The following is a 21,380-nucleotide window of genomic DNA, read 5'->3' on the forward strand; positions in this document are numbered from 1 at the left end:
TCACCTAACACCCGTCATCCTCTGGACTCAACCCGTCGAAACTGCATGTTGCCTGGGTCTGACATCGGATGAGTTAAACAATGACGATCGGTGATTACACCGTGTCGGCTGGGTCGGATGAACTGCTACAACAACAACCCGCTTTTATTTTTTAACCAAATAATGCGCTCCGACAGCACTGAGAGATCAGAATACTATAAATACAGATACTCGAGGCGAGCTCTTTATTGATGATGACCATATTCAGTCAACAAATTGTGTAAGTTCAAAGAAAACCCCCTACTTGGCTGGCACGCATGCGCAGTCTGTATAAAATAACACAAAGGATAGGAGGCTGTGCGGAGTCCGCGGACTCGAGTAGTTTGGCACGGGTGTGACCAACGACAGTGCCACGATGATTTTCACTAGTCGCGCGCAGAGTCACAACACCAAGGCGACACACGGCGCTCGTGTGTGGAAATACTGCTGCAGCTGTGCTTGTTGTTCTTGTTGTCACTGCTGCTTATTATTTTACTTTATAAAAAACTGCAGCAGCAGCGATGACGATGTACCGTCAATGCCAACCACTTGTTGCAGTCGGGCAGACAGACATACAGAGGCAGGCCGGTACGGGCAGCGCGTTGTTACCTTTGTAAGGCAAACAAACAAACACAGAAAAGCAAACAACTATGAATACAATGACATACAAACGCCATGTGTTGCTGGTGTTCTGTGTAATTATTGTTGTTGTTTTCCATTGTGCGGCAATGTTGTTGCTTGCAATTCGTATGCTTTGCCACAGGCCCTCTTTGCCTACCTGGTGCAAACAGCGCTGTTGGAGCTGATGCAGTTTTTGTTGTTGTTGTAGCTACTGCTGTTTCTGCAAGCGCTTGACACGCAAATTCAAACAGTCTGAGCTTCGCTAGCGACAAGACAAGCACAATTTTGTTTAAAAAATAGGAAATTAAAAGAAAACCAGCAAAGCGAAGGAAAAAGAAAGATCGCTGGCCATTGCAACTACAATGGTAAATATGGAATAAGAGCAACAACAAGAGTGGCAGCAACAGCTGCTACAGTAGAGTGCCATGGAATTATGAACACTGTTTTTTTTTTACAATAAAAACAGAAAAGGTTTACAATTTTTGTAGATCGGAACAGAATTTAAACCAAAATGTTTGATTATATTTGATACAGCAAAGATTCAAAATAGTTGTCAGTCAATAATATAATCCGGTTTTTCACAGAATTATATAAAATATTCGGATAAAAATAATTGTCTGAACCAAACTCTTCGAAAAAATTTTTTTTCGTTTCCACGACAGTCGGTTCTACGTTACCGAAACGACCCGGAATTATTATATATCCGGCCAAGGACTGTCACTCCAGCAGCATTCCCCGTATGTAAATTTTTTTTTTTTCGTTTCCTCGACAGTCATCTCTACGTTGTCGGACCCCGATTTATATCCGCCCAAGGACTGGCACTTCAGCAGCATTCCCCGTTCATGCATGGGGAATGTTAATGCTGCTACAACAACAACATAATTTTTTTTCTTTAAATAAAATTTTATTCTTCAACATAAATTACATCTATTGAACAATTTAAAAAAAGGTGTAGGAGAAAACTTCCTTTGAACTTTTGAAGTAATACAACAAAAACCAAACAGCAAAGGATTTTCTCAGATAAATTTAAAGTTTTTGTTTTTCAGTGAATGTTTGAATACTTTTCTAAGAATTTTTGTTATTTTAAAATCCTCCACAAATATTGATGGATATTTTTGAGTTCTAATATACACTGGTTGTAAAAAGTTTGTTGTTTTTTGGACTAAAGCATGCAGAGTACAAGTTTTGCAGCAGCTGTTACCGTTAACAGTTTAGATGGCTTTTCTCTGCTTATCTTGAGCAATTTCCACTCATAACAAATTTTGCCGATTTTTTATACGGAAAAGCCATAAACACATATTGTCATTAAAATAGGTACGCTGTCTTTATTTATCATTGGGTGGTGACCAGCATTGCACAGTTGAGGAGCGGAGGCTTGTTGTCAATCTTCGAAAACAAAAAGAGTCGTATAAATTGATCGCTGTGTTACTTGCACGGTTGAAAAATATGGTTTAAATGCACTTAAGCCCAAAAAATCTACAGAACGATGAAATGGCAAAAAGAAAACGAGTTGCTCTACTGATACATAATTCAGTTGTTGCAGCTGAAATCAATCAGCAGTATCAGCGTGAAATGTATGCTGTCGATTGTACAACATGGAACTATCAGGCAGAATAGCACGAAAAATTCCTCTGTTGAAACAAGCAAATTTAAGGAAGGAAGGGGAAAATTTTGCTCAAGAGCACAAGTATGAAAAAATTATGTAACATACTTTGGAGCGATGGAACAAAATTTCATTTGTCATTCATTCAAAGATCCTAAAGGACCAGAGTTCTCACCGCGGTTTACAGAAAAAACCAAAAAAATAAAAAAGCTAAAGCACAGTGGCGGCAATGTAATGACTTGGGGATGCTTCTCTTTGTATGGAGTAGCACTTATTCTCCTCATAACCAATAAAATGGACTAATTCATTTAGTGCAACACAATTTTTTGGCACCCACTGTGAAAAAAAATTATTATAATACAGTTTTTGCCCATTAATTTTTTTTAAGTGCATATGATAATTTTTAGAATGCACTGTACATTGAAAAAAACGCATTTTATTTGAGTAATAAATTAACAAAGAAAAGCGGAAAAGTTTACAAAAACGTTTAGTACGATTTTTAATGACACTCACTGCAAAAACAATCAGGAGAACAAGTGCGGGCTCTATTTCTACAACAACAAAAACACAGTACGAGTTTCAATATACATTTTTTGTTCATTCTCTTTCTTAAAACTTTGTATTTAAGAACATACAATATTTTTCTTAGTGTTTATAATTTAATGACACTGAAGTGTACATTGTAAAAACAGGGTTGCATTTTAATAACAAATTAACAAAAATAGTAAATTTTGAAAAATTCATTGTACGATTTTTAATGACACTCACTGTAAAAAAAATAATACATTTTTAGTCCATTATATGTTTTTGACTTAGTTTTTAATGACATATTTTATTTTCCATACCATTCATATTTAAATGCAACTGCACTGTATATTCTAAAAACAGAGTTGCATTTCAATAGCAAATTAACAAAAACAGGCAAATGTTGCAAAAATTGTTGTGTGATTTTTAATGACACTCACTGTAAAAAATTATTATAATAAATTTTTGTCCATTTGTTTTTTTTCCAACTCAGTTGGTGTTCATAATTCAATGAAACTACACTGTACATTGTAAAAACAAAGTTGCATTTAATAACAAATAAAAAAACACGTAAACATAGCAAATTTTGCAAAAATCGTTGTACGATTTTTAATGACAGTCACTGTGAAAAAATTATTAATAGGACTATGAATAAGTTCGTGCGGTTTTACAACAGATGGCGTAACTTGATTATTATTCCATCGATCCACATTTCCAAACATTCATTGGAGAGCTACTGTCGTAAGGCACAAACGTCAGTATAAGTTTTTTATTTGAAGCGTAAACAACAATATTTTTACCACACTTGAAAATGTCGAATTTCGTGCCAAATAATGTGTTTTTGCGGGGAATTCTTCTTCATTATTTTAATATGAAGAAAAAAGCACCCGAAAGTCATCGTATCTTGGTGGAAGTTTATGGTGAGCATGCTCTAGCTGAGCGAACGTGCCAGAAGTGGTTTGCACGCTTTAAAAGTGGTGATTTTGGCTTGGAAGACGAAGAACGCGAGGGTGCGCCGCCAAAGTTCATGGATACCGAATTGGAGGAATTGCTCGATCAAGATCCGGCCCAAACGCAAGAAGAGGTTGCAAAAACTTTGGGAGTTGATCAATCAACCATTTCCAAACGTTTAAAAGCCATGGGAATGATCCGAAAGGTAGGCCATTGGGTGCCGTATGAATTGAAGCCAAGAGACGTTGAACGCCGTTTTATGGCATGCGAACAACTGCTTCAACGGCACAAAAGAAAGGGTTTTTTGCATCGAATTGTGACTGGCGATGAAAAGTGGGTCCATTACGACAATCCAAAACGTCGGGCAACGTATGGATACCCTGGCCATGCTTCAACATCGACGTCGGCGCAGAATATTCATGGCCTGAAGGTTATGCTGTGTATCTGGTGGGACCAGCTGGGTGTTGTGTATTATGAGCTACTGAAACCGAATGAAACGATTACGGGGGATGTCTACCGACGACAATTGATGCGTTTGAGCCGAGCACTGCGAGAAAAACGGCCGCAATACGCCGATAGACACGACAAAGTTATTTTGCAACATGACAATGCTCGGCCACATGTTGCACAAGTGGTCAAAACATACTTAGAAACGCTCAAATGGGATGTCCTACCCCACCCGCCGTATAGTCCAGACCTTGCGCCATCCGATTACTATCTCTTCCGATCGATGCAACATGGCCTGGCTGACCAACACTTCCGTAATTACGATGAAGTCAAAAAATGGATCGATTCGTGGATTGCGGCAAAACCGACCGAATTTTTCACAAAGGGAATCCGTGAATTGCCAGAAAGATGGGAAAAAGGAGTAGTAAGCGATGGACAATACTTTGAATATTAAATTTGTAACCATTTTACGTCAATAAAGTTTCAAATTTCGAAAAAAAACCGCACGAACTTATTCATAGTCCTATTAATATTTTTAATTTATTATTGTTATTTAATTTTTTGCCCATTAATATTTTTACCTTTTTTTTAAATATTGTATTTTTTCTCATTGTTCATAATTCATTGCATTTTAAGAGAATTATCAAAAAAAGTAGGCATAGCAAATTTTTCAAAAAACGTACGGTCTTAAATGACAGTCACCGTGAAAAACATATTACAATATAATAAATATTTTTTGTAATTTTGTTTTTTAAAAATTTATATTTTTTCTCACTACTCATAATTTATTGCATTTTAATAGTAAATTAACAAAAAAAGTAGGCATAGCAAATTTTGCAAAACCCTTTGTATGAATTATAATTACAGTCACTGTGAAAAAATAATTTCATTTAATTATTTTAATAAATTTGTTGCCTATTTTTCTTTTCAACTTTTTTTTTAATTAAATGTTTCAACTTTTTTTCATAATTAAATGATACTGCACATTGCACACAGATAGAGTTGAAATTAATAAAAAAAATTCTGTACGATTTTTTGTGACATTCACTGTCAAAAAAGTCCGGATAATATTTGTATTGCTTCATTAATTTTTTTTATAAACTTTGTTTTCAAGAACATACAATATTTTTTCTTACTATTCATAATTTGCCGCCACTGCACTGTACACTGCAAAAACAGCGTTGCATTTGAATGACGTCGACTGCTATTTGTTGCTGTGCTACTCGTACTACTGCTGCTCCTGCTACTATTTTTCACTCTCCGCTTGCATGTTGCAGTTGCTGTTATAATAATTGTTGTTATGCATATATGCTGTGCTACTGCTGCTGCTGTTTTTGTTGTGCTTATTGTTGTTGCAATTGCATTGCTATGCAAGATTTTGTAATTCAATATTTTGCAAATTTCTTTAGATACATATTTGTCGGCTTGTGACTAAAGCAAAAGTGCTATTTTTCTACTCGCCTTTTATTATGATTTATTTATTATTTTACTGTTGTTGTTACTATAGTTTTTGTGGTTAAGGCAAATAAAGTTATTTTACATTTCATTAAGGCGCATAAAAGAGAAAATTAAAGGGGGAAAAATTGAAAAAAATTTGCCACACAATTCAAATTGCAGCCAACCAAAGTGTGAGATATTTTAATATAACTTAAGGCGAAAGCGCAATAGCTTTGAAACTACGTAGGGTAGTGATTAAATTAAACTTAATGATTTTCCAGAATTGCACGATCTTCAAGTAATTCTGTTTTCTTTATAACATGTGGGAAATTTTTAATTTTTATGTGCATCTCTTTTGACACGCGCTACATTATAATGGTTTTGTTTACATCATCAGAATGAATTGAAAATAGTGAGACGAATCGTGGTGTGTATGTCCGTCCGTGCAGCTGACCCAGCATCTTATTTTAATAAGTTTCAATTGCTGCGAAGTTTCTTGAATAAAAGTTGTTGCTCATCTCACTCTTGCTATATATGTAGTAAAGGTAATTTGAAAAGCACAAAATCGGCAATAAGCTAACAGTAATTTTCAAAAAACCGACAAGAATTTTTAATTCAATAACTAGAAGAGAAAATCTACTGAACCCCTCGTAAGATACGATCTTAAGAAGTGTTTTCCGCGACGATCGATTTCACGCTACAGAAACGACCCGAATTTATATCCGGTCTGGCCACAGACTGTCACTCCAGCAGTATTTCCCAAAACAATTATGGAGAATGTGTGTGCTGTTAAAACAACATCTTAAGAGATTATGTCTAGTTGTAACTGGCAAAATATCTACTTTTTTTACATTTTCTTAAAGTATAAACTTCTAAACGTACGTCCAATCTGTCGTCAAGTTCTTCCGCTCAAAATGAATTGAGAAATACACCCTTAAAGAACGGAGCATAACGATATAACAGGGGACAAGAGCGTATAATATTTGTATATTTCTTAAAAAGTCACTTTTTGAATACGTAGCCAAGATTGCTGAATAACTAAAATAGTAAAGGAATATTCTTGAAAATTTTGGTTCCTGTTTCAATACATAAAAGCCCAGGCTTTGATCGATCGTTTTTTTTCTTTCTGACAAAAAAATTGTATTACCCAAAAATGCCCGTTTTATCTGGACCCATTCATTGCAACCATATTGGTGTTCTGCTAAAATTGGATTTTGATAAAAAACCAAAAAGTCTCATTGCCATTAGCTTTGAAGATATTTGGAAGAACTACCCAACCTTGAATTTTAGAAGAAGACAATTCCAGTATCGAAGCTGAAGGTGTATAGAGTGGAAACACCAAAATGGTATTGATATGTTGGATTGGACTTCACAGTCGCCTGATGCCAACTCGAGTGAAAATGTTTGGGCAATAGTTGAGCATAAACTCAAAGGAAAACAAATATGGACGCTCGAACAGTTATCAATGCAAATTGGGCTGATTTAGGGCCGATACTCCCACACGCGCGCAGAAATGAACATAAAGTATGGTTCAAAGATGTGCAACCATTATAGCTAATGGCTATATGGCTATAGCTAATGACTATACATTTTATTGCATATATTGCGTATTAAAAATGTTAGAGGCCCATACAATACAGTTTGTTAAAATCGATTCGTCAAATAGTTTGCAAATTATGGCGGTCCCGCTCCCATTTAGACTGACATTCCATATCAAATTTAATGATGAATTCAGACAACAACCACGCCCACATCTTATATGAATAGCTCATATCTTCGCAGCTTCATAAGGAATTCTGCCACTGTACTATTCCACATTTACACGAATCACTTTATCTCATATACTGACATAAAGGGGTTTTCAAGCGGACAAACATAGTTTTTTTATAGAACGAAATGGGAGAAACTATAGGCTCTTTAAATCATCAGGAGGCTGGCTTCCCTTCTAGAGTTAATTTGATTATCTTAGTGTGTAGGACAAGATTTTTGCAGAAAATTCTTAACAATGTATTTTTTATTTTATTCTATTTTTTTTTTAATTACGCATTTTCAAATTAATTTTGGTCAACTAACTCAACTAGCCTCAAACTAATTTTGGAAATTGTTTATTAATATTTTCCAGATTTAGTTAAGTAAACTAGCTAATTTTTATATTTTAACCCAAAGGCTACTAACTCATATCCCAAAAGTAGTTTTGGAAATTAAAAAAAAAAATTTTATTTTAAATTATGCCTTCCCAGATTTAGTTTAGTAAACTAGCTAATTTTTATGCTTTGACCCTAAGACTGCTATCCCTAGCCTCAAAGTAATTTTGGAAAATTTTTTGAATATTTTGTTTTAAAAATTTTGCATTGCCAAATTTAGTTTAGTAACTAGCTAATTTTTATATTTTAATTTTGGAAATTAAAAAAAAAATTCTTTTTATGGACTGCCAAATTACGGTGAGTAACCTAGCTATTTTGTATACTTTAACCCTGGCATTACTAACTATGAGCTCAAGATTAATTTTAAAATTCTTTATTAATACTTTCCATTCAAAATTATTATTGCCAGAATTAGTTTAGTAAACTAGTTAATTTTTTTATTTTAACCATAAGACTACTAACGGATGGCTTTAACATAATTTAAAAAAAATGTTTTTCCAAAATTATGAATTTCCAGTTTTAGTCTAGTAAACAAGCTTTTTTTTCAATTTAACTTTAAAACTACGAGCTCATAGATCCATGTAATTTTTTTTAAACTATGCATTTCCAAATTAAGTAGCATACCAGTTATTTTTATACTTTAACCCTGAGGCTACCAACTCAAAACCCTCAAAATAATTTGGAAATTTTTATATATCATACACATATATGTATATATTTTTTTTAATTATGAATTTCTAGATCCAGTTTAATGCACTAGCTATATTTGTGACTTTAACCCTAACACTACTAAGTCATAGCGTCCAAATAATTTTTAAAATTTTTCTTTTAAAAAGTATGCATTTCTTGATTTATATAATATTATATTTATTATATATACATATATGTATATGTATTTTAAAATTTACTTTTTAATAAAACAGGAATTCTCAGTTTTGCTTGTAATTTTTGAAATTTAATTTGCTGCGTCATTTTTCCCCAGTACACAGCGATCACTTTGTCCCAAACTTTTCCTCCTTTGCAATCTTGAGCTCTTTAAACAAACATACAATTAATATTCGTTACCACAATGTACAGTTTATATTTTCAACTGTCTAAGTGCATTTGCATTTTTTTTTTATTTTTTTTCTTTCTTTCTCGACTCACCTTTAGCGGCGCTCATCAAATCTTTCACCTCCTTGATGATACGCTTGATTTGATGACTAGTGTGATCCAGTTCCTTTTCGTGCCGATTCAAATTATCACGAAATTCTGGACTATCGACAATGCATTCCTCGAATTCCAGTGGCTCGAGGCCGCGACGCACATCCTTGCGGCCGCCCATTTTATTGCGACCCAATCGTAGTGTGCGCTTATTGTTGTTTTTCTTGTTCTTATTATTTATATGATAAGTGTTCTTATTGTTGTTAGTATTGTTGCTTGTGGTCGATTGAGTGGCTTTGTTCACTTTGTTGGTGTTATTGAATTTTTTATTGATGTTATTTAAGTAATTTAAATTTTTACTGTTGCTGTTGTTGTTGTTATTAGTGTTATTGGTGTTATTGTTGTTTGAGGTTTTCGTTTGATTATTCTTCATAATTTCCAAAAGGGATTGAAATTGAAAGAATGTGATTTATTTGATTGAAATTGATGTGATTTAATTTGTAAATAAAAACAAAAACTGTTAATTATTTCATTTTTTGCTCTGCTTGTTTGGCAACAAATCAAAAAAAATTTTACTTAATTACACTTTGTGTGGCGAAAATTCATTGAGCAACAAAAATTATAATAATAATGCGAAAATAAAAAAAGTTAGCGCACATAAGCAATTAAAATTAAATTTTCAAAAAAAAAACCAATACAACAAATTAATGAGAAGTTTATTTTCTCCGCAAACATTTACATATGTATATTTTCGCTTGCTTTTCTGCTTTTGACACTTGAGTGACGAGACTTATCTTTGTTCCATAAAATCACAAACGCACTTTTTCGCTACATTATACGCCTTGTTTCGTACACTTTTTCGCTTTTCACGCACAAAAATTCCTGTCTTTATTAGTGTTTCTTCGTTACCTCTCACTTTTTTATTTGAATTTTGTATTTTTTTATTTTTTTTTCTTTGTTTTTGCTTTTCGTTTGAATTCCTTTGCATCGAACTCGCCAATTGTTATTGTTTGCTCTGCTTACTTATTATGCATTTGTTGTTGGCGCTATTACTGCTGTTGGGGCAACTGTCGCTGCACCTTCTTCTCAACATACACACACATACACACGCAAACACATACGCAGACAAAACTTTGCCGCGTTGCTGCTCTCGCTGCTCAACCAAGTGCAATTATCTCGCTGTTGCTCGTTCGCGCTCGATCACTCGTACTCTCGCGCCGTTCACTTCGTCTTCATACTCGTTTCGTCTCTGTTACGCGCGCGCTTCGTTCTCGTCGTCGCGCAGCCGCACTGAAATTCTTCAATTTTCTCAACTTGTTTTGGCATTTCGTTTCATCACTCGTTTTATTTTAAAAAAATTTTTCCCTCATCACTTACACTCTGCTTGCGTAAATTTTTATCTTTTTTTGGCAAATCGTTTAGACTTTTTCCCTTAAAAACATAAAGGTATGCGCCAATTGAACAAAGAATGCAATTTTTCCAATTTGAGCTGCAAATAAAATAAAAAATAAACGAAAAATTAACACAAAGTACTTGCAAGGATGCAGTAATACAATAGCAGCGTGGCAAGAAGGAAAGAAACGACCGAAACTTGTTTTCAATTTCACTGTCAGCAATTCGCTGGAAAATGTTCAATACTTTTTCGCACCAAATATATTTATTTACTTCTATTCCATTTTAAAAACTGTTTATTTGATTATTGATTTTGTAAATTTTTCACACTTTCTGGCACTTAGCTTCCCCGTCCCAACTTTTGGCGATTAATTTTTACTGTTTCACAATCCTTGCAGACAGAAATATGTACGCACATACATACATATTTCACAGCCAACCTTCGAACTGGATTCGCACGGCTTTGGCGATGCTGTTGCATCAACCTTCTCTGTGAAAAAATGTTCAAGTCCTCGATCAACGATAATATAAATCAGACATTCCTGCTGTTGCCAACAGTAGCAGTAGCTGCTGCAGCCATTAACAGCGCGCTGTTAACAGATAGCCCTGTATGATTGCATGTTAGCGCAGAACTGCAACAAAAGCTGTTTGATTTGTTCGAGCCTTTACAATGGGCAAAAGCTAAGAAGGCTCCAGGTGAGTGAAGATTACTAAATTCAGAAAAAAGCCAAATATGATAAATAAGACAAATTTATGCAGATTGCAGTGGAATTTTGAGCGAGGTATTAGCGAGATACAATTTTAGATGAGCAGTGAAAGAGTCCTTATTTAAAATTTGTTATTATATGCCGCCCTATTCTCAGGCGCCGAACTCGTCAGACGATGATGTTAGCTCTTAACGAAACCTCATAGAGAAACGGCACTTTCAACAAATTAATTATACTACACAGGCACACAAAATTTATGAGGTACATAAAACTAACTTATGCCAGTCCTTTGAAAGTTTTAAAATAGCTGGAGTGATTCGGCAAGATCTAAGGCGGGCTGAAGAAGAAGCAAACACATATTCGATTTCGATTTTATTTCCTTCACATTGATCCAATCGGTGTAGCGATAAGGATTTTGTGAGCACAATGGTTATCTCGATTGTTTTCTTAGCTGCATGAAAACTATTATTTAACAGCTGAGAATGGGAAACTGTGCTAACATCTCTGTTCAGGAAGGTTTAGCAAGTCATCATGAATCAAGAACAACGCTTCCAAATTGTGGAAATTTACTTTGACAAAAAAAAAAACAAATCTGTTCGCGCAGTTCATAGAGTAGGAGTTGAAGAAGATGGCGGAATGTTGATTCTTCGGCGTTCCCAACTTGTTGGCCTTTGTTCTTCTACTACGTAGAACATTTTACGTCAGGATCTTTGCTTACTTGCCTAAAACATACAGCTCGTGCAAGAATTCAAGCCAAATGACCATCGTTTGCGTCGCATTTCTGCTTATTCGGCTCATTTAGATTTATTATTCGTATATTACTCATATTTATTGGAAAAAGTGGTCAAAAACTGGACTGCTCGAATGGACCATGTAACTCGTAGCCGCCGGATATCATATTGAAAAACGAAATGCCATGAAATTATACCTATACCAGACTACATATTATATAATAAAAAAAATTATTCCAACAATATTTCTATTTTGTATTGTCATTTTAAGTTCTCAAGTTCTTAAAACTTCAAAAAGATCTGAATTATCCAAAAACCAACTATGAAATCAACGGCAAACGTAAACAACCGAAGAAGTCTTCTATAAACTTCTCTGGTTTCAAGAGTTCGTGCGTTGATAAGCCTTATAAGGTGGCATGGGAGAGAAGAGATAGTAAGATGGCAAGGATGAGCTAAATTAAGTAAACTTAAACCAAAACGAAAGATTTTTTTTTGCATTTTTACGATAGCTGTAAATGGGGTTCCATGTGAAAGAAGCATACTCAAGTTGTGAGCGACTTAAAGCGATATACAATGGATTAATGGTGTAGGGATCCTGGAAGTCTATACATATCTACGTAGGAAAGGCAGATTACTGGAGGGTTTTGGAAGCACATAACAGATGTAATCAACCACTGAAAAATTCAAATCAAAAACAACACCTAAATCAACAAATTTGTTAACAGATGTCAAGCGTCTGCTTGAGATTTTTTAATTAGAATTGAGATTTTGTACTTAGAGATAAGAACATTAGAAGATTTGGAGAAAGGCATATGAATGCATTTTTAACATTTAAGGAAAGCTTATTGGTATGACACCAATTGACAAGATTATTCAAGTCGCGCTGGAGAAGGGTGTCATCTGATAAGACATTAATCCTACGAAGGAGTTTGAGCTCATCATCATAAAAAGAGGAGCAAGCAAAAGTGGGCTAAGGATGCAACCTCGAGGTGGTACATCTGGCGTTGCCATAAAGGAGCAGGATTTACAATTTTCTATTTAAACAAACAAAATTCTATCAGAATGAAAATGTGTTTAGCCAGACAAAAAAGCCGAATGCGAGCTCAATTACTCAAATTTATTTATTAGGATTAAAAGAGAGATCTTGTCAAAAGCCTTTCAGAAATCGGTATATAAAAGGTTTTTTGTAAAAGATGAGCCTATATGTTATTTTAGAATAAGACAAATAAAAATTATGATTCTTTCAGGTTCAACTATTTTTATTCAAAATTCGGATCTGAACAGTTAGTTTAGATTAGGAGAAGTGGCTGTCCCTCGACACGCCTAAGCTAGTTAGAGACTTTTTGAGATACCAGCGGAACTATCCTCTCCTTAGTCTACTTGGCACTCTCTAAACCAATGAGTGGCCTTTAGTAAGCTGGCTATACTAGCTAGTTTGAGGTCCGTAACATGTGCAATGTTGTCCAGAAAAGCGAGCAATCTAAACCGTCTTCAACACAGAGCCATGCCCCTGCATAGACGGTGTTCGACTGTCTCTTCCTCTTCAATAACCTGACAGCTTCTCCAAGCTGCCTAGATAGGACACCCACAATGATTCTTAGATCCTTCCCACTTAATGTGAGTAGATTCTTAGTGTTCTTAGACTCGTAACAGTTAATTATATGTGAAAACAGTGAGCATTTAAATGTCCACCATGACGTCTAAAGTTAAAATCCACCAAAAAGTCAAGGAGTGTCTGATTGTTGAGAACGTCAAGATATCGATATTGCAGGTTGTATGGCAGCACTTTGCGCTACAGCTGCAATATTCTCAACAGACTGGTCAGGTCAGGCAGCCCTTTTTCTATACTCGACACAACAAGTTTCTTAGCATTTTCATTAACCTTTGAATTGTCGACTCATTGGGACGATAGTTTGTGCTTAAAGATCGACAATCTTCATAAAAAGTTTCAATAATTTCAAGCCCTTGTTCTATCGTATAAAACTGTGCATATGTCTACCTGAGAAATGTCAAAGATGAAAAAAAACAGCTACCGTCCGTATAGATATTATTCACCACTCACATCTAGGCATAACTTTTGAAAGACCCTTTTTATTTGTCTGGTAACTATAAGATTACCAAATTTAAAATCAGATATCAGAAAAACCGTGTTAATGTTGCTCAACAATGCTTTTGACAAAGTTCCTTGGCGAAATTTATAGATCTCAATTTGACATCAAACATAAACTTTGAAAATCTTCAAAGGCGACAGAAGAAAAGTCGAGAAAACGAGGGAGAGATGACTTTGAAGGCGACATTGGAGCTATGGGCATATCTGGTATCAAACGAAAAGTTGATCACCGAGTGACGTGGAGACGAATTGTAATGGAAGCAATTATTCACCCAGAACTGTGACGCTATGATGATGATGATAATCTTCGATAAGATCTGAAACCTTTGGGAAATTTACAATTCTTAAGTTAACATCGCAAACAAAAAACCCAAATTCAATTAGTCTCAGATGGCAGTCAAATATGTAGGTCATGGTTCTCTACTTGGTATGTAGTATTTTATTTTAATTTTATTTTTGAAACGTTATCAAACATGCGACTGAGATTAATAATATTTTTCATCTTGACAGCATTGTTATGAATACAAGAATATAAAAAGGCGCAAATGTGAGGTCCAGACTACAATATTTCTGTAAAGTACGAGGAAACATTTCTGAGATTAACTTTGTAAAATTACCCAAGTCATCCAGAAGTGATGTTAAACGATGAATATGCCTTATGCGGCTTAAGAGAAAATTTATTTGTTTATGCATTAAGCCAATGAATGTAATAGATTCTTACAGGCCAAGTGGACATATTTTAAGGTTAATAAGCAATAATAAAAAAAAGTAGAATTAAACTATTTAGAATAAATATTCAAAGATTTTAATAGGTGATCTTTTGAAAATGAAACATCTGTCTCAACAAATTTAGAGATTTTATTGAACTCAATTAAAGTTCTAGTAACAGGAGCATTCTGAGCATAAAGGGATTTTGATAGACCAACATAGAAGAACTCCGATCTACGCAGAGCTCTGATTATTAAAGAAAATCTGGAGCCGGAATATTAAAGAAAATCCTCTCAAAAAGCACCGGATAGTCAACAGCTTCACGGATTAAGTAAAAAATGAAAGATAAAGACAGAATTTTTCTCCTGCTTTGAAATGATTTTAAGTTGGTCAATAAGCATCGGGCTTCATATGTGGGGTAGGATCCAAAAAGCGTAAATTACGCAACGCGAAATGTAAGAATACTTTTTAAATTCTTTCAATTCTAGTTCAGTTAGCTTTGAGCCTTCTGTGGAATATCTTTTGGCTTAAATACAAATTTTCACATCCACCGAACCCGAAAAAAAGTTACTCGAACAATTTTAGGCGACTGGCTCAGCGAAATGGCAGACAACGTAGGTTCTGTGCAGTGAAGCAAAATGGCATTTACACCCACGGGTGTTAATTTATTTTTTGATAATATATAAGTGCCCACAAAAAGAAATCATATACGCAACTGTTAATTGCATTTAACCCTAAGCCCATGTCGATGGTCATTCGTGCCTGACCCGTTTTTTATGAAACCACTGTATGGTGCATGTTTCATACAAATGACAACATACTATTAAAATAAAAAATTTAAAAAAAATCTCTTCGGATATGTTTAGTTAAAGCTTAGAAGATCGCTTATGAACTTGTTCTATATTAGTTTTCTGTTGGCGTTTTTTAGTAACCACCCACGGACCCATCGACATGGGATTAAGGTGCCAAGTGGAACGACATCGGATTAGGGTTAAAATTAACACTAAAAAATTTAAGTGACACAAAGTTTTGGACAGAAATTCCGTGGTTGGCGTAGCTAACGTTGGGCTCATGAGGATTATTTTCTACTTAGTAATTGCTATCGGCCACTGATACGTGCATATTTTATATAAAATATTAGAAAATGAAATCGGATAATATTTTTTATATAAAAATATTGTATATAAAGAGCAAACACTTAATTACAAAAAAAAACAACCATAAGCAATTCATTATTTCATTTAACATGAGTTTGGTACTAAATGCTAATTACAACAAAACAATCCATCGGCATATTTTTTTAAATTAATTTTATTATATAGTTCACGGCAAGGGTGCCAAAACTATTTAAAACTGGTCAGTATGGGTTCCAGTCGATGCATTTTGGTCGCAATATGAATATTCCAGAGGTGTCGATGGGTAACTATTCTTCTATTCTTAACTATTCTCTTCCAATCTACACGGTTCATAGCACAATAGACTTTCAGCTCCTAACTCGTAGCTTTTCCAGGTCGACTATGACTTGTTCAAGCCAGGTGGTTAACCTTCGACGTCATCGGGCACGGGTTGTTAGGGAATTTGTTGTTAAAAATGATTTTTGAGGGCGGCTGTCTTCCATACGCCCAGTGTGTACTAACCATCGAAGCCTTTGGTATTTAATGTGTTTCACGGCATCTTCTCTCCGGCATAAGTTCAACAACTCATCGTTGTAACATATTCGATACGTTCCATCGTTGCAATCGTTCTATGTGACCAAACTCCCTTCGAAGCACTTTTTGCTCGAACACTCTTGAGCTTCTTTCGTCTTTGCTTGTCATTGTCCAGCACTCGTAGCCGTACGACAGCACCGGCAATATTATTATTAACAGGTGGAGGCGGAGTTTACTTTCACGTGTTAGTACAGGGTGGCTGATGAATTTTGCTACATTAAGAAACTCAAATAACTTTTTTTTTAGTGTATGGAATTCATTTTTTTTTTTCAAGTTGAAGGTTATTAAATTTTATTAAATGTAGCTTAACTAGTTTTAAGAATAATTGAATTTAAATGCCCCCCATGCTCGTTGACACAAGTGCGGCATCTGAGTAAAAAGTTGTTCATTGCTGCTTTGAGAGTTGCGACAGGAATAGCCGCAATTGTTGCCCGAATGGATTGTTTTAGTTTATCCAAATTTGTTGGCTTTGTTTTATAAACTTCTTGTTTACATAAACCCCACAAGAAAAAGTCAGAAGAAAGAAATTTTGTTTGTTCACATTGCCGTTTAAATCGAAATGGGCCTCATCAGACATGAAAAGGCAGTTTAACATGTTTTGGTCTTCTTCCACCATTTGCAGGATCTTCTGGCAAAATTCCAAGCGAATCGGCAAGTCTGCTGCATTCAGTTTGTTAACCATTTGAATTTTGTAGGGAAATAAGTCTAAATCTTTTTGCATTATTGTTTGCAAAGACTGTCGGCTGACACCACGTTGAGTAGATAAGCTTCTTGTTGAAACCCTTGGATTGCTTTGTATAGCTGCAGCTACAGCAGCGATCGTTTCCTCCGTCCGAACTGGTGGGTTTCGATGATAAGGCCTTCTTGCGACTGTTCCTTGCTCAGCAAAATTATTCACCAGTCTCATTATGGTCCATCTGCTCGGGGGATCGCCGCCAAACATCCGCCTGTACTCTCTCTGTACCAAAACTACGGACTCCAGTGCGTGATAGCGGCGGACTATCCAAATTCTTGTTTGCGTGTCTCAGTTATCCATTTTAATAAATTTTAAAGATCAATCTGCAAATTAAAACAAAAATGGAACAGATAACTTAAAAAGAAAAAAAGTTATTCAATTTTTTTTTGGTAGCGGCTTTCATCAGCCACCCTGTAGTTTAGACTTCAGCGATTTTGTGTGGGCGTAATATGCTTTGTTTGCTATCAATATTCTGTCTTGTATTGCATTGTGACTACTGCTGGTATTTTTTATTAACACTCCCAAATATTTGATGTGTTGAACTACATCAAAGGTATTCAAATTTTTTCTCTTCGCTGCACGAGATCTTCACATATTGAGTTTTGCCTTCATTTATTCTAAGGCCTACTGCTTTTGCCCAACTTTCAATGTTGCAAAAGGTTTCAAAGGGATACCTATTGTTCCTTGCCATTACTGCGATATCGTCCGCATACCATTCTGATCAAGGCGAATCTATTAAAATTGGTATCGTTAAATCAGCTGATTGTTTTTTTTTCTTTCGCCGTCTCCATGTGGCTGTCAGCCCAAAATGAAACAAGGCGAATTCATTCTTTGTTTTCTACTTTATCAATACTTTGCTTTGACCATCAAACGTACGAAACATTGTTGTTGGTCTAGTGTCACCACCTTTAATGAATGCGCCTTGGTTCTGCCTATATTTTACCAATTTTGGCACCCGAGCAGCAAATTAGAAGGAGCAGCTCGGCCAAACACCTAACAATAGTGTACGTGCCAATTATATATTTTTATATTTTTTAAGGTATTTAAAATTTGATTACCTACGTATTCGAAAGACTTTTTTGCAAAAACAAAAAAGAAATTATCAGCCATCACACTTTGTACATTAAAAAAAGGCCGCCAAAAATACCATAATTTTAACTCATATTCAAACGCTACAAGCCTTCACAAAATAATAAAATTTTACTCCATTTTTAACTTCAATCTGGAATTTTTTTACTGTAATGCGGATTTAAAGAAAACTGCAGGCAATTTGTTATCGAATATTCTAAATAACCGGAAAAAATTTTGAGTTCAAGTTGAGAACTACATTTTCTTAAATTTGGTTGGTTTCCAAAATAAAATAAAAAAATTAATTTTAGTGTTTTTTGTAGTTGCTATCGAGAATCAAGATTCGAGTTGTGAAACGCAATTAATTCTCAAATTAACTTCGCTGTAAATGCAAACTCAAATGTTAATTGGGCATAAACGACGAGTTAGAAATCGATTTGCACAATCGCATGTGCCGTCAGGCCATGCAGATCACAAGCCCTAAATGTTAAGCCCACTGTTAAAACAGAATAACAAAGACCGTAAATTGGATTGAGCCAACACAAACCGGTGTAGTTCAAGAATACACAACTCAATAATAACAATAACAATATATCTGACAGTAAATGCAAACAATCGCTTTCGAACCGATCTTTTAACTTCCAATCGACCGACCAAACAACCAACCAACCAACCAAGCAAACGATAGACGAGCATACAACAAATAACTTGATGATCAGCAGTTAGAAGGCGAAAAAATTCCAACTCACGATATTTCTATGCCATTTCCCCCGTGCTCTCTTTATATACGTATGTGTATATATGTATGCAATCAAAAACCGCTCTCAAACCGAACACCAGCGCGAAAAGTACGACAGTAGCATAGATGATCGTGCATGAATTCTTAAATTGCGCGTGCGATAAGGATGGAGGAAGTGTGGCGGAATGTTGTGCACTGAGCGCAATTCCATGACATTCGGCGATAAAAAAAAGGCACTAACTCATAGCCACATATGTACATTAATAGCAAAAATAAACGCACAAAAAACACAATAAATGAAACTGGATTTTTTAACATAAAACTGCATAAGGAAAACGCGAATTGGTAGGAAATGCAAAAATTGTTGTACATAATCGTGTGTTGTGTGGTTGAAAGGAGAATTATAAAGGATTGCGGTGGAATATCGATGCAGTGGAGTCAAGGAATGTAGTGCAATAAAATGAAAACAAACGAAGTTATTTTGCTGTTAACTGTAGATATGCACATAGGAAATATATTGCTGCACACTGAACAATTTCTTTCTTTCTTGATCTATTGCTTTGCGTTTACGGCATATTTGAATTTCATATAAAGTGCACGTAAAAATGTGTAGAAAAATAAAAAAAACAAACTCTTCGTATCGTAATTACATTGAACTTGATGTTTGTCACCAGGAGCAACTGCTTTACTGTTTGCTTTTCGCCTTTCCAATGGTACAACTTCAACACTTAACGTTTGATATTTTGTTTATGCCCTGTAGGGCTCCTCCTGTTGCTACTGAGCTCACACACGTACACGCACAGCAATCAGTTTTTCGACGCTTCCTTTGCACTTTCCGCTGCTTTTTCAATTCAAATTCTTTCTTTCTAGCGTTTCACTTTGCCGCACACCGCACACTTGCACTTTTTGTACTCGAACCTGGTGTGTACCTTTACAGCGTACCGATTTACACTTCCCTTGCCATTCCGATTGAATTAGCAAATGCGCTGTTGTTTCTCAAAAGCGTTTCGAAAACACAATCACACCAAAAATTAAATTGCGGCAAATATTTCACAAGCAATTCGATAAACAATAAGAAATTCAACTTGATTGCATTTTTCTTACATTATTATTTTTTTGCTATATTTGCTTTGCATTTTATTGTTGCATTTGCGACCGCTCAATTGCTGGGCTACACACGTATACAAACACTCACTCACGCACACCGTTTATGTTTATATTTCGGTAATTCGCGCCCAACCGTACGCGAAAATTTGATTCGTTTACTTCAAGCTCTCTATTCGAATTGAATACAAAAGCGTATAGAAGTACAAAAGTGCGTTGTGGTTGCAAGCCGGCAAGATTAAATAGGTTGGAAAGAAGTTGCCAGATAACAGACAGTTGTTATTTCTAGCCAAACGCTGGCTTTGTGTTTGCGTTTGTAGATAAAAAAAAATAATAATAAACGAAAATATGGGTGATATGTGCCCAGTTAGAGTTGGAAAAGAAATTTAAAGAAATTGTGTATTTTCTATTAGTATTTATAATATTTTGTGGTTTACCAGTTCCTTTTACATTTCACAGCCAAACTCATGAAGTAGCATGTGGCAGCACACGTTCCACGACTGAAACGAACAAGTTGTGTTCACTGGAGAATTCCATGCGAACAAGTTGTGTGTGGTGTTGCCGTGTGTAGTGCAAAGTACTAGTAGGAAATTGTGGGTAAGTTTAGCGTACGTGATATGAGAAAAAAGGTAGTGGCCAATAATACTTTTTTGAATCAAATTCAAATTCGTTGATATTTGCGTGGAACACGGTTTCAATAAGGGCATCACAATTTTCATTACACTGAAACAAAAAAAAAACCGAGATTTTAGGCTGAAAATTATTCCAGTTGTAGATTCCAGAGATAAAAGTAAAGATTGCGCAATTCAACATCACACGAGAGCGACAACGAATAAAAAACAAATGGAGAAGAGTCAAAATTGTATACAAATTTTAAAGGAATACTTAAAAATTTGCACGGAAGTAAAAAAATATTTAGTAGTTCATTATAAATATTTTTTAATAATTTTTTTGTTAAAAGAAAACTAAACATTATATAAATTTCGTGAAGATATTTGAATTTTGCGAAGCCTATCGCCATCAAAAATGAATAGAGAAGCTCTAAACGGGTCGAACAAAAGAGGAATAGCCTTACCACCTTAAGAGAAAACTATAACGTTAACTTAATCTGGGTCCCGGGGCATCGGAACATTGAAGGTAATGAAAAAGTAGATGAACTGGCAATAGCGGGATCTGCCATGAATAACGATCTGGCATAATCGGTATTCTCATCACTGAATGCAGTCAAGAATACAATTTCTGCAAAGTACTTACGAATTACGGATCGTAGATGGAGGGATCAGACGTTAGCAGAACGTTATGGCCCACCTACAATCTTAAACAAACATCAACAGTGATAAATAAGAAATAAGGAATTCTTGCAGACGCACGGCAGTCATAACTGGCTTTTGGTCTATCGAAGAACAAGCAGCCCAAGTTGTGGCCATCCCTCACAACACACACTGTCACAGTTGTAAATAACCGGAGAAAAAGGAAGCGATTTTCCA

The 21,380-nt window shown here is 35.2% G+C and overlaps 1 protein-coding gene across 1 annotated transcript; it reads right to left on the reverse strand.

The window, feature by feature from the left end:
* Window positions 1–510: 510 nt before the first annotated feature.
* On the reverse strand, window positions 511–20,059 carry LOC129238299 (probable serine/threonine-protein kinase DDB_G0282963). The gene is made up of 4 exons (XM_054873342.1): window positions 19,894–20,059; window positions 8,893–10,378; window positions 687–901; window positions 511–627 (listed from the first exon to the last, which is right to left on the reverse strand). Exons 2-4 carry the CDS (start codon window positions 9,320–9,322, stop codon window positions 511–513), a joined length of 762 nt encoding a protein of 253 aa, XP_054729317.1. The 5' UTR covers window positions 9,323–10,378; window positions 19,894–20,059.
* Between the last annotated feature and the right edge of the window lie 1,321 nt (window positions 20,060–21,380).

The sequence above is a fragment of the Anastrepha obliqua genome, chromosome 2 (genome assembly GCF_027943255.1).
Source record: "Anastrepha obliqua isolate idAnaObli1 chromosome 2, idAnaObli1_1.0, whole genome shotgun sequence".
Taxonomy (NCBI): Eukaryota; Metazoa; Arthropoda; class Insecta; order Diptera; family Tephritidae; genus Anastrepha; species Anastrepha obliqua.